The sequence below is a fragment of the Vicia villosa genome, linkage group LG4 (assembly GCF_029867415.1).
Source record: "Vicia villosa cultivar HV-30 ecotype Madison, WI linkage group LG4, Vvil1.0, whole genome shotgun sequence".
NCBI classification, from domain to species: Eukaryota; Viridiplantae; Streptophyta; class Magnoliopsida; order Fabales; family Fabaceae; genus Vicia; species Vicia villosa.
The window spans coordinates 161,705,341-161,718,063 of NC_081183.1; the positions used below are offsets into that span (position 1 = coordinate 161,705,341).

The window sequence follows — 12,723 nt, forward strand, 5'->3', positions numbered from 1 at the left end:
GTTGTTGAAATACTCAAAGGAATGGGAATGCTATTGACTAAAATTGTCGAGGTACTCAATCTCTTTTCTAAATCTCTCTTATCTTTGTACTTAGTATTGTTAAAGCTTTGCACCCCACTTGTTTTGAAAATGGTTTTGTATTGTTAAAGCTCAACCCTTTTTAAAATCAACCTTGGTTTTGTATTGTTAAAGCTCAAATAACCTTCTTTCAAACCTTGGTACTAAGAGGAGCATTATTCCTGGTAAAACTGTTCTTAGACCATCTGGCCTTGTATTGTTAAAGCTTGACTCTTTTTATTAAAACTTGTTAAGTATTGTTAAAGCATAACATTTTAAAAACTCGTTGAGTATTGTTAAAGCTCAACATCTAAAAATGTTTTGCCACTTAGCTCTTTTATTTCCCTTTTAAGGGAAACTACAAAAGCTCTGACTTTCCTATAGTAAAAGGGGTATGTAGGCCTAATATGCGATGTCTTATCGAGCTCACTTTTAAAACCTTCTTTTCTCATCTCCCCACTTTATTTAAACAAAACCAAAACACAAAGGCATTTTATAATAACAAAAACAGTAATAACAATATTTTCAAAGAGGTTCCTATGGAGTACCATAGATGTGAGGGGTTCTTAAAATCTCCCCCTTGCATAACAACCCCCCGTATCCAAATCTCTGATAATTTTATTAGTTTTGATTTTAAAAAAAAACTTATGTGAGTTTTATTCGCTCTTTCTCCCATTTCCTTTGGAAACAATAAAGCGCGGTGGCGACTCTGTTTAAAATATATGAGCTAAGTCAATTCAATAGCTTTAGTCTCACAAATTTCACCGCTACACACCGGCAACCACACTGATGAACACCGACGATAAATTCATCACAGAAAATCATAATTATTGTCATTTGTGTTTCAGCTCAGACCACCATCACCCAACAAAAATGCAAATCATCCAAAAAATTACTCTTAGGAGCCATCTCTTCATGATCTATTAATTTCACACAAAAAATGTTAAAATGAAGGAGAGGCAGAACTTTAGATCTGAGAAATTAGGAAGAGAAGTAAGAGAAAAGGGACGAGAAAGGGGGAAAGAGTGTCAAAGAGAAGTGAGTTTTAGAGAAATGGGAAAGGGTGTAGAACGGTGATGTCGATTATCTTCTCGAACAGTCTCTCCATTTTCGTCGTGTTTGCAAACACTGATTGTTTTCGATTTGTTGAATGCTCACAAAGATAAGCTTGTAGAGAGGAATGATAATTTCCAGAGTTTCAAATATGAAAGGAAGTGAGATAGAGAGTAGGTCAGTATGATAGAAGAAGAAAGATGTGTTGAAGTGGCATATGGGAACTGTGCAAAGCAGATGTAAGTGTAATTGCTTTTGGAGGAAGAGTTAGCTGTATGGAACAATTTAGTTGCATTTCAACCATTCAGTTGTATAGTTATGGTAGGGGCACCAAATGACCAATTTTTCACAAAAACAACTAACGTGTATATCAAAGAAGCTGGGGTAATATTGTTTTTTCCAGAGGTATCAACTTTTTTATATGGTAGATAACATTGAGAGCAAAGTGATTTAAAGCCATTTTAATATCATAATATGTGGTGGAGTTAGTCTAAATTTATATAAAGAAGAATAACCAAAAAATTTGAGGGAAATACGTGGTGAAGTACATTGAAATATTTAGAGAGAAATTTGAAGAAAAAAAATTGAATGAAGTTTAAGATAGTTAATGATATATTGGAGAGAAAAAAATTAAGTGTATCCTAATTTTGCCGAGAGAGGAAAAAAGAATGGTGGATTTTAATTTGATAGGAGAAAAAAAAGGATGATGAGTAAAAAAAATAAATAGTATAATGACTTTATTCAAGAGAAAGAAAATAATAATAATAATAATAATAATAATAATAATAATGTGAATTTAAATTTTATATTTTAAATTAAGAAGTTTTTTATTAATAGTGATAAATTAAAAAATACAATATATTTTTTATTGATTAAATAACTACCATTTAAATATTCTATTATCAAATTAGGATTAATTTAGTATAAAAAAATTAACAATATTTTTTTCAAAATAGAGTGGATTAGTGTTTCAGGAGAATAAAAAAATGCGTTAGTTTGCAGAGAGAAAATAATAAAGTGAATTTTATTTTTTAATTTTAAAATATGATTTTTTTTTATCAAAAAATAACTCAAGTGTTACATTTATTGCCCTGAATCCGTATTGATATATTTATATTTAAGTAAGTTTTCGTTCAATGCTAGCATTCAAATGTCATTCGTTTGTCACCAAACATATGAGTTTTCTTTTAGAAACTTTATCTTATTTTGTTATCAAATCACTGTCGGACTCTTTTGAAAAACAAACTCAACAAATAGTCACATAAGAGAGTTCCTACACATTCAGCTCTTGTTTCTTTTCTCTTCATCTTCAGTAAATCGATGCTCTTTGTTAAACAAGGCTTCTGCTCATTCTTCGTTGCATTCTTTATTCTTCGTTCCCAAATTTTTCATCCAAAATCAAATTGGTTCAATCTTCGTTTTCGTTCCCAAATTTTCATCGATCTGGGAAATTCTATTCGAATTTTTAGGTTTGAGGTTGTTCGATTGAAATTCATTGCAACATGGATGTTGTTGATTCGTGAGATGTTGAATTTTGTAGATTTTGAAATTCTGTTCTAGATCGATTGCTGTTGTTCAATGGCGTCGGCTCAGGTGCTGCCGAACAACTCTGCTTCGTCTCGGAAGCAAGAGCATCTGGAAGATGGCAAGCGTCGGGTATGTGTTTGATTTTGATTTTGTTCGAGATTCTGATTATAGAATTAGGGTTAGTAGTTTTGTGATTGTTTATGTTATGCATTGTTGTGTTCTGTTTGTTATTGTTTTATGAAACTGTGAGATAGAAATTAGTGGAAGCTGCAAGGAAGAGGAATTTTGAATGGACAGTATTCAATTATGTGGTGTTTGCTGCCTTTGAGGCCTGAACATATTGAATGGAAATGAAAGTCTGTTGGAAGGAACTAGGTCTAGGTCATATAGTTGATAATTGCATGAGGATAGTTTCCTTTCGGTTACCGAGTTTCTGTAACATTTTTATGTTGGTGTTTAGAATAAATGAACAAGAAAAGAGAAAGTTTTGGTATTTGGATTTTGTCGGCTTTCGCGTTGAGTTTTGAAAAAAAACTGTTATCTCTAAATTAATCTATTCTGATAGTTTATGCCTTTTAGCGTTATTAATTTGTTATGTTTTGGATGTAAAAATTTGTCATACACGTGAGTTTCAATTTTCAAAGTCATGTTTTCCTTTTTTTTTTCATGGTGAGTTCTATATTCTATTATTGTTTTCCTTTTTTTGTTTCATGGTGAGTTCTATATGAATTTCATTCTATATTTATCTAAATAAGAGACAGACAATATTCCTACAATATTTAAAGCTAGAATAGTCTTTATTTTTTATAGTCGGCGACAAAGCATAGACAATGTTAATTTTTCATAATTTATATCATTCAATTCAATACTTCAACTTGCTTTCTTGAAAAGGTGGAATCACTACTTTTCAAGTGAAGAAAATGCAAATTTGAATCATTACTTTTCCCTTAGACTTAAAGTATGGAACCTTTTTGTTCTTTATCTTCTGTGAAAGCATGATGATTTTAAAATACATATCCTATCTGTAAAGATGAGAAGATGAGTTGGCTTAACAGATCAAATAAATGGAATAACCCAAGTTATTTTATTTTAGCTTCAAGTGTATAAGAATATATTCTTAGTTGATTTTCAGATTGTGTAAATAAAATGAATCAAAGATGGTGCATACATTTCATTTTCAACTTGGCATAAAAAATTCCTTCAAAATATTGAGAAAATAATAGATATGTTATCTATAGTTTCATATCTATTATTTGTGGTTGAGAGAATTTTTCATTCTATTTATCTTCTTTTAGGTAGAATTTTTTGACAAAAAATAAATTATCAAATTTATCTTCTTTTAGAATATGACATGGTTTGATTTACATGTAAAAGTTATAAGATAAGGTGTAGCAGCATCTGGGGATTTGATCGAAATCTCGGAATATAATCAAATATAGACTTTAGGACGAAAGTCCAATTATTAATCTTTCTTTGTTCTTCTTCATTATCTACAACTTTTACTGTATGAAAGTTCTTTTGTTAATGGTGGAGGTTGTTTGAGAATAGCATAACATCATACTTTTACTGTACGAAAGTTTCGTATCAACATGATCGAGTTGACAGACCTCATATTTTCTGTGAATATATTATTGATATCAGTTTGTGTTTGTTGCATTGCAGAAGCACTTTCTGATTTATCGGTCCAAAATCAAGGTTCGGTATCTTCGATGTCTTCTGGTGAAGCGGTTCAGAATTTCAAGTAATTAGAAGATTTTGTTTATATCTTGTTCTTGTTGCAATATCTGTGACTGGATTAACAGTTAGAGTTATTTGCTTGTGATTTTAATCAGAGTTTTCGCTGCAACGTGGAGTGTTGGTGGTCAATGCCCCAGCGGGAACCTTGATCTTAGCGATTTTCTTCAGGTACATTGGTATTTGTAGCTGATAAATGATTTGGTCATTGGGGATATCTGTAATCTATAGGATTGGTGCAAATGTCTTGAAAGACAGATGTAGTTTCTTCTAAGCCCCGTGTTAGTGAGTTTCTAATTTGTTTTAGTTGTAACTTTGGCATTAGACATGCTCTGATTTGGATTTAAATTGCTACTTTGTGTTTGATTTGGAGTATCATAGTTGTGTAACAGGGCAATTATCAGGTGCAATTGTTTGCATAGAAGTGGAGGAAATGATCCTTGTCATATCAAAGGAATCATTTACATGATTTCCTTTGGTATCTTGGAAATCTTTCTGTCCCAAATTCCAGAGTTGGACAGACAATGGTGGTTCTTTGGATTTGCGGCAGTAATGTCATTCACTTACTCAATCATTGGCCTTGGCCTTGGTGTGAGTAAACTTATAGGTATTTCTACCTTTTCTTTTTGCAATTTTGATTAATTAGAGTATTTGGATTGATTCATTAGATACTGATTTTGATTTGAATTTGTACACAGAAAACAATGGTGATATCCAAGGAAGCTTGAGTGGAATTGATGTGATACCAAGCCAAAAATTTTGGACAGTTTTTGCTGCTATTGGTAACATTGCATTTGGATATTCCTACTTCATAATTCTTGTAGAAATTCAGGTAATCTTAAGAAACAAAAAATTTTTGCGACACTCTTATTAATATCATGTTAAATTAAAGTTTTTGTTGTTATTATGACAGGAGAAAATCAAATCCCCTCCACCACAATCAAAATCAGTCAAGAATGCTATGTTAATCACGGTTGCCGTGACAACAATGTTCTACTTGGTGTGAAATCAGTAATCATGGCAGCAAAACAAGTCACTGTAGCTGCTATAGAAACAAGTAGAAAAACAGCACTGAGCATCCTGAGAAAGATCCATTTCTTACACCATTTTTGGATTTTCTCCTCACCAATGTAGATTTCCAAAGGAAAATACATATTTAAAGGCCAAAACACCAATGCTCCAATCAGTCCCCCAACATCATTGAAGAAGGGGAAGATAGTTGGTAGTAAGGTTGTCACTACCACAAAACTTGTTCTCGAAACCAATCGGAAGCGGTTGATTCTCAAAGGAGACGTCATTGTTGGGATTGAAATTTTAACTTCTGCATTGATAAATGCATTGTGCGGGAATAGTCGAGCCGTCGTTTCCTCCACGGCTGAGAAAATCGGCTGAGAGAATGTCTGATAAGCCCCAGCTAAATGCAATAAGATTGGACATAGCCAATGCTGCAATCTTATTGCATTTAGCTGGGGCTTATCAGACATTCTCTCAGCCGATTTTCTCAGCCGTGGAGAAAACGGTGGCTCGACTATTCCCGCACAATGGATTTATCAATGCAGAAGTTAGAATTTCAATCCCAACAATGATGTCTCATTTGAGAATCAACCGTTTCCGATTGGTTTCAAGAACAAGTTTTGTGGTAGTGACAACCTTACTATCAACTATCTTCCCCTTCTTCAATGATGATGGGAGACTGATTGGAGCATTGGTGTTTTGGCCTTTAAATATGTATTTTCCTTTGGAAATCTATATTGTTGAGGAGAAAATCCAAAAATGGTGTAAAAAATTGATCTTTCTCAAGATGCTCAGTGCTGTTTTTCTACTTTTTTTCTATAGCAGCTACAGTGGCTTGTTTTGCTGCCATTATTACTGATTTCATGGTTTACAAACCATTTAGTTTTTCCATATAAATTCAAATATTAGTTGTTTAATGTATGATTAAGTAGTTTCTCATTTGGTATGAGGTATCTCTGTATGATTATTATTGTAATGGTGTATGAAGTTGGTTGTATAATTAAGCAGTTTATTGTGGTTTGAATCAATATATGGATGTAATTTCAGGCCTGTGTGGCTGCAATTCTAATGGAATTTATAGTTTGGCTTGTTGATATACATGTTGCTTTTGTTTTTTTATATTTCATGTGGATTAAATAAGGTTTGGTGTGATGGTTTAGTTTGTGTTGCTGCAATTTCTTATCAGTGTCTGCAGTTTATCTCAATGCTAGCTGTTGTTACTTTCCGTGTCCTTTGTAGTGGTTTGGTCATGTATAGATGCTGCAATTCTTGTATCATCAAACATCAGTGCGGTGGCCGGCGTGGAGGGGAAATATCTTCCTTCATTGACTGGTACGGTTGCGACTGTGGATCAATGCCATATCTTCCGTCATTGATTGGTTCGGCTGCGACTGTGGATCAGTGCCGTCTGTTTTGGATTGTTAGGCTAGAAAATTTGACAGGTGCAGGGTGATTTCTTCATTCAATCAAGCTTTGCATTTGGTTTCCAAGTCAGGGTGAGATTTTTAATATAATATTCTGTGTGTGATGGTTTAGTTTGTGTTGGTCATGTATAGATGCTGACATTCTTTTATCATCAAACATCGGTGCCGTGGTCGGCTCGGCTGCGACTGTGGATCAGTGTCGTCTGTTTTGGATTGTTTGGCTAGAAAATTTGGCAGGTGCAGGGATTTCTTCATTCAATCAGGCTTTGCATTTGGTTTCCAAGTCAGGTGAGGTGTGATGGTTTAGTTTGTGTTGGTCAATCAGGCTTTATTTGGTGTGATGGTTTAGTTTGTGTTGGTCATGTATAGATGTTGCCATTCTTTTTATCATCAAACATTGGTGTCGTGGTCGGCGTGGAGGGGAAATATCTTCCGTCATTGATTGGTCTTTGGCTAGAAGATTTGGCAGGTGCAGGGTGATTTCTTCGTTCAGGCTTTGCATTTGGTTTCCAAGTCAGTTTTGCAATATATTGCAAAGGTCTAAGTATAATATTGGCAAATCATTTGTGATTGGAATTTAGGCGTGTTATTAATTTGTTTAGGAAATCAATATATGATCTTGCTTTTTTGGTTTTGGCATCTCTTATGCATAAGTTTCTTATTGCATATATTTTCTTTGCTATGTCAAAAAATATACATTTGGATGTTAGTGAATAATAATTAAATTTCTTAAGGGGAAATTTCACAGTCACTTAGGTCGTAAACTTTACAAGAGACATTTAGTAATCGTTTCAATTTGCTTAACTTTATTAGAGACATTCAGCAATTATTTCAGTTAGCTCATAAATTTTAGTTTTATAAACACTAAAGTTAGTTTGAAATAAAAAGATGTGGGATTTTTTTTATTACTTGAGCAATTTTTATGATGTGAGCAGCAACATTGCAACTCTCCTGTAATGAACTAATACTCTGTTGCAAAGATTAATTGTTAAGGATTGGATAAAAACATCTAGAAAATGCATAACATAACTACACAAGGTCTGGATAAAACATCAAGAACATGCAGCAGTTGCATGAGGATTGTCGTTTTTAATTAAGATAATTTGACAACCAAAATGTATCAGAACCAGTACCAGCATAAAAACCAATTGATGAGAATAACAATGACTCTCAAATGAACACATATATCAAGAAAACTCATTGAAACTAACACATTCAAAGGGGAAGAACTCAAATTCGTGTTACAAGACTTTAAGCCTTGGAAAAACTCAAACGGCATATGAAAATAACAGGAAAGGAGGACTAAGCGAACCTTGAAGCATTAATTTCCCCTATGCATTTGTTTTCCTCTAGGAAATCATTTTACCTAATATTTCATACATAACTATTCTTGCATTATATATTTCTTTCTTGTGTTATATCATACACACGGAAGATGAGAGGATGAAAATTAAAATAAACAAAAAAAAAGATAATACACGGAAGAAGAGAGGATGAAAATTAAAATAAACAAAAAAAAGATAATTCTCTTCAGATGAAGGCCAAATTCAGAGACTGTTACTCATGGCTAAGATATTCGCCCAATTCAACAAATTTTGATAATGACTCGGGCCAATTCACTTCAGATAGTCTAAATTCAGAGATTGATGAGCTTCAACAATACATAAAGTCCATATATTTATTTATAAGGATGCTCTGCATTTTTATTTTGGAGCTACCCAATGTGGACTAACTCTTTGCACTATCTTCACACATAAACACTCTTTGACTATATTTCTTTGTTAATGATTACTGAATCCTGATTCTGCCTTAAACAAACAAAATGAAATGAAACAATGTCAATATATTTAGCTCTTACTTAACACTCAAACAATTGAAGCTACAACAGGGAACAATTCAAGAGATTTCAAGAGGTATATAATTTTATGAATACAAATTCACAAAAAGAATGCAAGAGAGCGGCACATTCAGTAGTTCCTTTCCATTTTTTGAACCATAAACAATCAAGTTGAGCAGCTTCCGAGGCATCAAAACCCTTTTCCCAAGCAACCTCAAGCCGTCTCTGTAATGATGGGGTCTAAGGAACAAATTCTGAACCACCAAACAAAACTTCTCTTGTTTCCGCCTCTGGGCTAGCAAGTGAGAACTAAGCATTTGAATGTTGCACCATCCAGCATCCTCAGAATCAAGGCTCTGGAAATGATCAACATAACCGGACAAAAATGAATTTTGAATTCTCAGTTTCAGACTCCAATTAATTTTGCAACAAGGTCATTAAACCTGATTCAACATTGTAAAACTCGTTGCTTGTCTGGAAAGCAATCAAGCAAGAGATTTTTTCTTTCATTTCACATTGCCCTCTATCTCTACTAGTCTCACTGTCCAAAAACTGCTTCATACCCCGTGACACTAACTGATTATTCACTCTGCAAAACATATAATTCTCCATAAAAACATTGCTTGGAAACCATAAAAGGAACCTCTCATATACGCATATAGATTAATATATATGGTGGGAGTACCAGAAGAGATTGGAGGGGTTGTAGGGGCAGCTCAGGATCATGAAAATGAGCATTGTCATGCCTGCATGTATGCAGAATCATATTGATATATCATATTCGATCCATTGGTGTGAAATGGTGAAGAAAAAACAGTGCAGAAAATTTGAGCAACAATAAAACCAATCACCAAGTTTCACGAAGACTGACCTTTAGAGCTAAAGCTGTCAAAGCTTTCGATTGCATTACCAAGCTCGCCATAATTAAGCAGTGCTCTGCCAAGTGTGACTCTGCAAGGATCAATATTAAAAATAAATGATTGAACAGGGAGACTTAAAAATAAACTAGTACTAATTCAGAGCTTGTGAAATATCATCTGTTAGGGGTGTAACAGGGCTGACTAATCAATTGGCCCACGATAGCACGAAGGGGCCCAAGCAATGGTTATTTTACAGTAGGGAGGGATAAGAGAGATCCTTCTAGAATCCCATGAGTTGTCAATGATTGTGTCTGGCCTTGGAGAGAGAGAGAGACTGTAACCATTCCCTTAATATATTTTAGTGGCAGACCTTGGAGAGTGTGAGGATCATCTTGGAAAATAGCTAGAGTTAGTTATGGAAAGTGAGCCCTGCTCTGTGTCAGTTAAGGTGATGCCTTCACTTCAAATTCCCTCATGATTGAATATAATAAGCTGTCTGAATCATTCCCCTATATTCCTTATTACCTTTATTTCCTTGTTTGTTTACTGGTTTCTAACATCTTCAAATGAAACTCATCCATAATTAAGCTATAATTTTATATTTTCTCTAGTGTAATAACTACTAATTGAAAGTACTTGAAAAAACTGAGTACAAAAAGTATACATATAAATATCATCAATAAAGGGGTATGCAAATGACGAGTTTCGTACCTCGGCCCATTATGGCTTCAATTCAGTAGCTCTTTCCATGTATAGACTATCAATTATCATATTCCAAGTAAAAAACTACTAACAGAAGCACTAACAAATATATTCTGATGTTGGCACAAAACAAATATATTCCATTACCGGAATTTAGTTTATCTCAACTAATAATATGGATTTTATAGGAAAGACGAACTTCTTAAAACAACTTACTTCTGTTAATTCAAATTACCTCCAAAACAGTTCATTTGCTATCATTAGTTCAGTAATTTATATTATTTAACATTTCATTTAGTCTACATTAAATAAACAAGTTAAAAAGAATATAATAGCAGTGCAGACGCATGACTTGCAGCCTTTCAAAAGGAGAGAGAAACACATGAGAAGTTTAGATGTGATGAATTTGAATGGTGGGAGAGCACACTTACTCTCTCATGTGGAAAACACCCATGAGAGAATCCATTTTTGATGTGAGTGTTAGGCATGAGTCATCAAAACATATTGTATCTGTCTGACATGCACCTGATATGTAGATATGATGCCAAAACAGGATGCCATAACAGTTCCATGGTGGTGGCAGAAGGCTCACAGATGGGAAATATCAACATCACACAAGCGAATTGCAGACCATACAAAGGACATGTTGCATGCCACTTTTATTAATTCATATGACTCAGACTGACCAATACTAAAGATCAAAGATAAATTGAGCATCTATTGTTATCATGCAACGTAAGGAGACTCCACGAGAAATTTGAGTCCACAGGGGTGACCCGTAATATTTGATGAAAATATGCAGATTTTAATCATGATGACTTGTGTAATGGTTTACACGTACATCATAAACATGATTACTACAGTTATAAATATCTTACCTCAGTACAATGACAGAAAGTAAAACTTGACTGCCGTGGGACAGAGGGTATCATGAAAGTGTGGCCGTCGGAAAACCATGGATTGCTAAGGATACTTGAATAGTAAGGCCCGGGAAAGTCCCCATCCACAGCACATAGCACAACTGGTGTCTTTAAAATTAATACAAAAAAGTCACAATAACTCTATGAAGCAGAGCAGTATGAGATGTAGAAACCGAAAGCAAACGAAATTACCATGCTCATTTAATAGCTTATTTGGAAAATGTATTATTACAAATGAGCTGCATCATAACACCTTTAAATTTGAGGTCAACATAACCAAACTTAATAAAACAAAATCACTTTCAAAAGAAATCAAATTGAAGCGACATACTGTATCTCATTTTCATTAGTTTTTTATTCGTGTGGTGCTTTAACAGCATATAATGCACAAGGCCTGTTGTAGCAGCACTTAAGAGCGATCTTTCTTGTCTCAACTGACCCCCTCCAGCAAAAAACAAATATTTTGCAGATCCTTCATTTGATGGAGCCCGCACTCAAAGTTTTGTGAATTCCTTTGTCTTTGACAGTGTAAAATCAGTGTCGTTATTAGGATTTCTATCAATAAATAAATATAAACTTTACTATTTAATGAAGTTAAACTATACAAAACCTAGTGATTTTTAGGACAAAAATTGCAGGCTGCCTCTTTCCCGCATATGTTCTTCCCCGTTCTCCTTGACCTTTCAAGCTGCCGCAAATGCTACCAAAAGGATCGCAATTTACAGAGAAATTTCCAAACTTTCTGATCAAATAATGCTTCCACTGACAACCACTTTCATTTCAAACACAGGTGACTAAATCTATAAAGAAAACAAAAAACAGAAAGAGTTAATCAGATTCACTTACCAATTGTTTTTCAACATAGAATTGTTTATAAATTACTATCATAACTATATGAATATTTAATGTCTCCAAAATTTTAAATAAATCATTGCAGCAATATATCAAACACAAAAGAAGCATGAAAATGAGACAAAAAAAGTCTGTTTTAGTTAAAATGGAAAATATCTGCAAGTGAGAAGACTCCAAAATACCTGAGAAAGAAAGAGAGATAACAGCCATAAAATTGAAAACTCCTTTGGAGCAAGAGAAAGTAACAATGATTTGAGCAGGAAGATGAAAGCATTTATATCATTCCATTTTCAAGAAGTGAATGAAACAACAGAAAAGTTCAACTTTGGAAATTGTACTTTTATCCTTGATTTTGATTTGGACACGGAGACACATTAAAATTACCAAATTTAAGTTACAATGAAGTTTTGAAAATTCAAGGGGACAAAGTATCAATATGTTAACAATATTTTAATGAGTGAAGACCCATTTTAGTCTCTCACAAATATTTTTTTTTTTTTTGATTGAGGGGAGGGCCAAAGCCCAAGTCTCTCACAAATATTATACGAGACAAATGAGTCCTTCACAATAAAATAGACTCAATTTAATCCTTTATAAAATTTAACCGGATCATATTAATCATTTTGTTAATATTTTTTTAGACCGATTTTTTCCTAGTTTTAAACCGTGGTTGGACTGACACGTTGGATTTTATTTATTTTTCATTTTTTAAATACTAAATTAATTTTTATTTTTAATTTCAT

The 12,723-nt window shown here is 33.5% G+C and overlaps 1 protein-coding gene and 1 long non-coding RNA gene across 4 annotated transcripts; one reads left to right on the plus strand and one right to left on the minus strand.

Annotated features, from left to right (window-relative positions):
• The first annotated feature begins 2,271 nt into the window (after positions 1-2,271).
• LOC131595760 (amino acid permease 3-like) lies at positions 2,272-5,800 on the plus strand. 3 transcript variants are annotated; one of them, XM_058868226.1, is made up of 6 exons: positions 2,272-2,766; positions 4,300-4,378; positions 4,470-4,542; positions 4,753-4,978; positions 5,070-5,203; positions 5,285-5,800. In XM_058868226.1, the coding sequence occupies exons 2-6, from the start codon at positions 4,347-4,349 to the stop codon at positions 5,375-5,377; spliced, it is 558 nt and encodes a 185-aa protein (XP_058724209.1). In that variant the 5' UTR covers positions 2,272-2,766; positions 4,300-4,346; the 3' UTR covers positions 5,378-5,800. The 3 variants fall into 3 exon arrangements, with proteins under 3 accessions (XP_058724209.1, XP_058724208.1, XP_058724207.1); XM_058868225.1 differs by having other exon boundaries at positions 4,776-4,978; XM_058868224.1 differs by having other exon boundaries at positions 4,764-4,978; positions 5,285-5,796.
• Positions 5,801-8,653: 2,853 nt separating this feature from the next.
• LOC131600141 (uncharacterized) lies at positions 8,654-12,282 on the minus strand. Its single transcript, XR_009283027.1, has 5 exons — positions 12,163-12,282; positions 11,739-11,928; positions 9,518-11,646; positions 9,332-9,392; positions 8,654-9,235 (listed from the first exon to the last, which is right to left on the minus strand). It is a non-coding gene; the product is annotated as an uncharacterized LOC131600141 (long non-coding RNA).
• Between the last annotated feature and the right edge of the window lie 441 nt (positions 12,283-12,723).

What these genes read in the sequence shown, in the direction of transcription:
- LOC131595760 (XM_058868224.1), top strand. Translation starts at nt 2,689, where the DNA reads ATGGCGTCGGCTCAGGTGCTGCCGAACAACTCTGCTTCGTCTCGGAAG. An exon ending in TGGTGTGAGTAAACTTATAG is followed by an intron (nt 4,979 to 5,069) that starts GTATTTCTACCT and finishes ATTTGTACACAG; the next exon opens with AAAACAATGGTGATATCCAA. An exon ending in TAATTCTTGTAGAAATTCAG is followed by an intron (nt 5,204 to 5,284) that starts GTAATCTTAAGA and finishes TTATTATGACAG; the next exon opens with GAGAAAATCAAATCCCCTCC.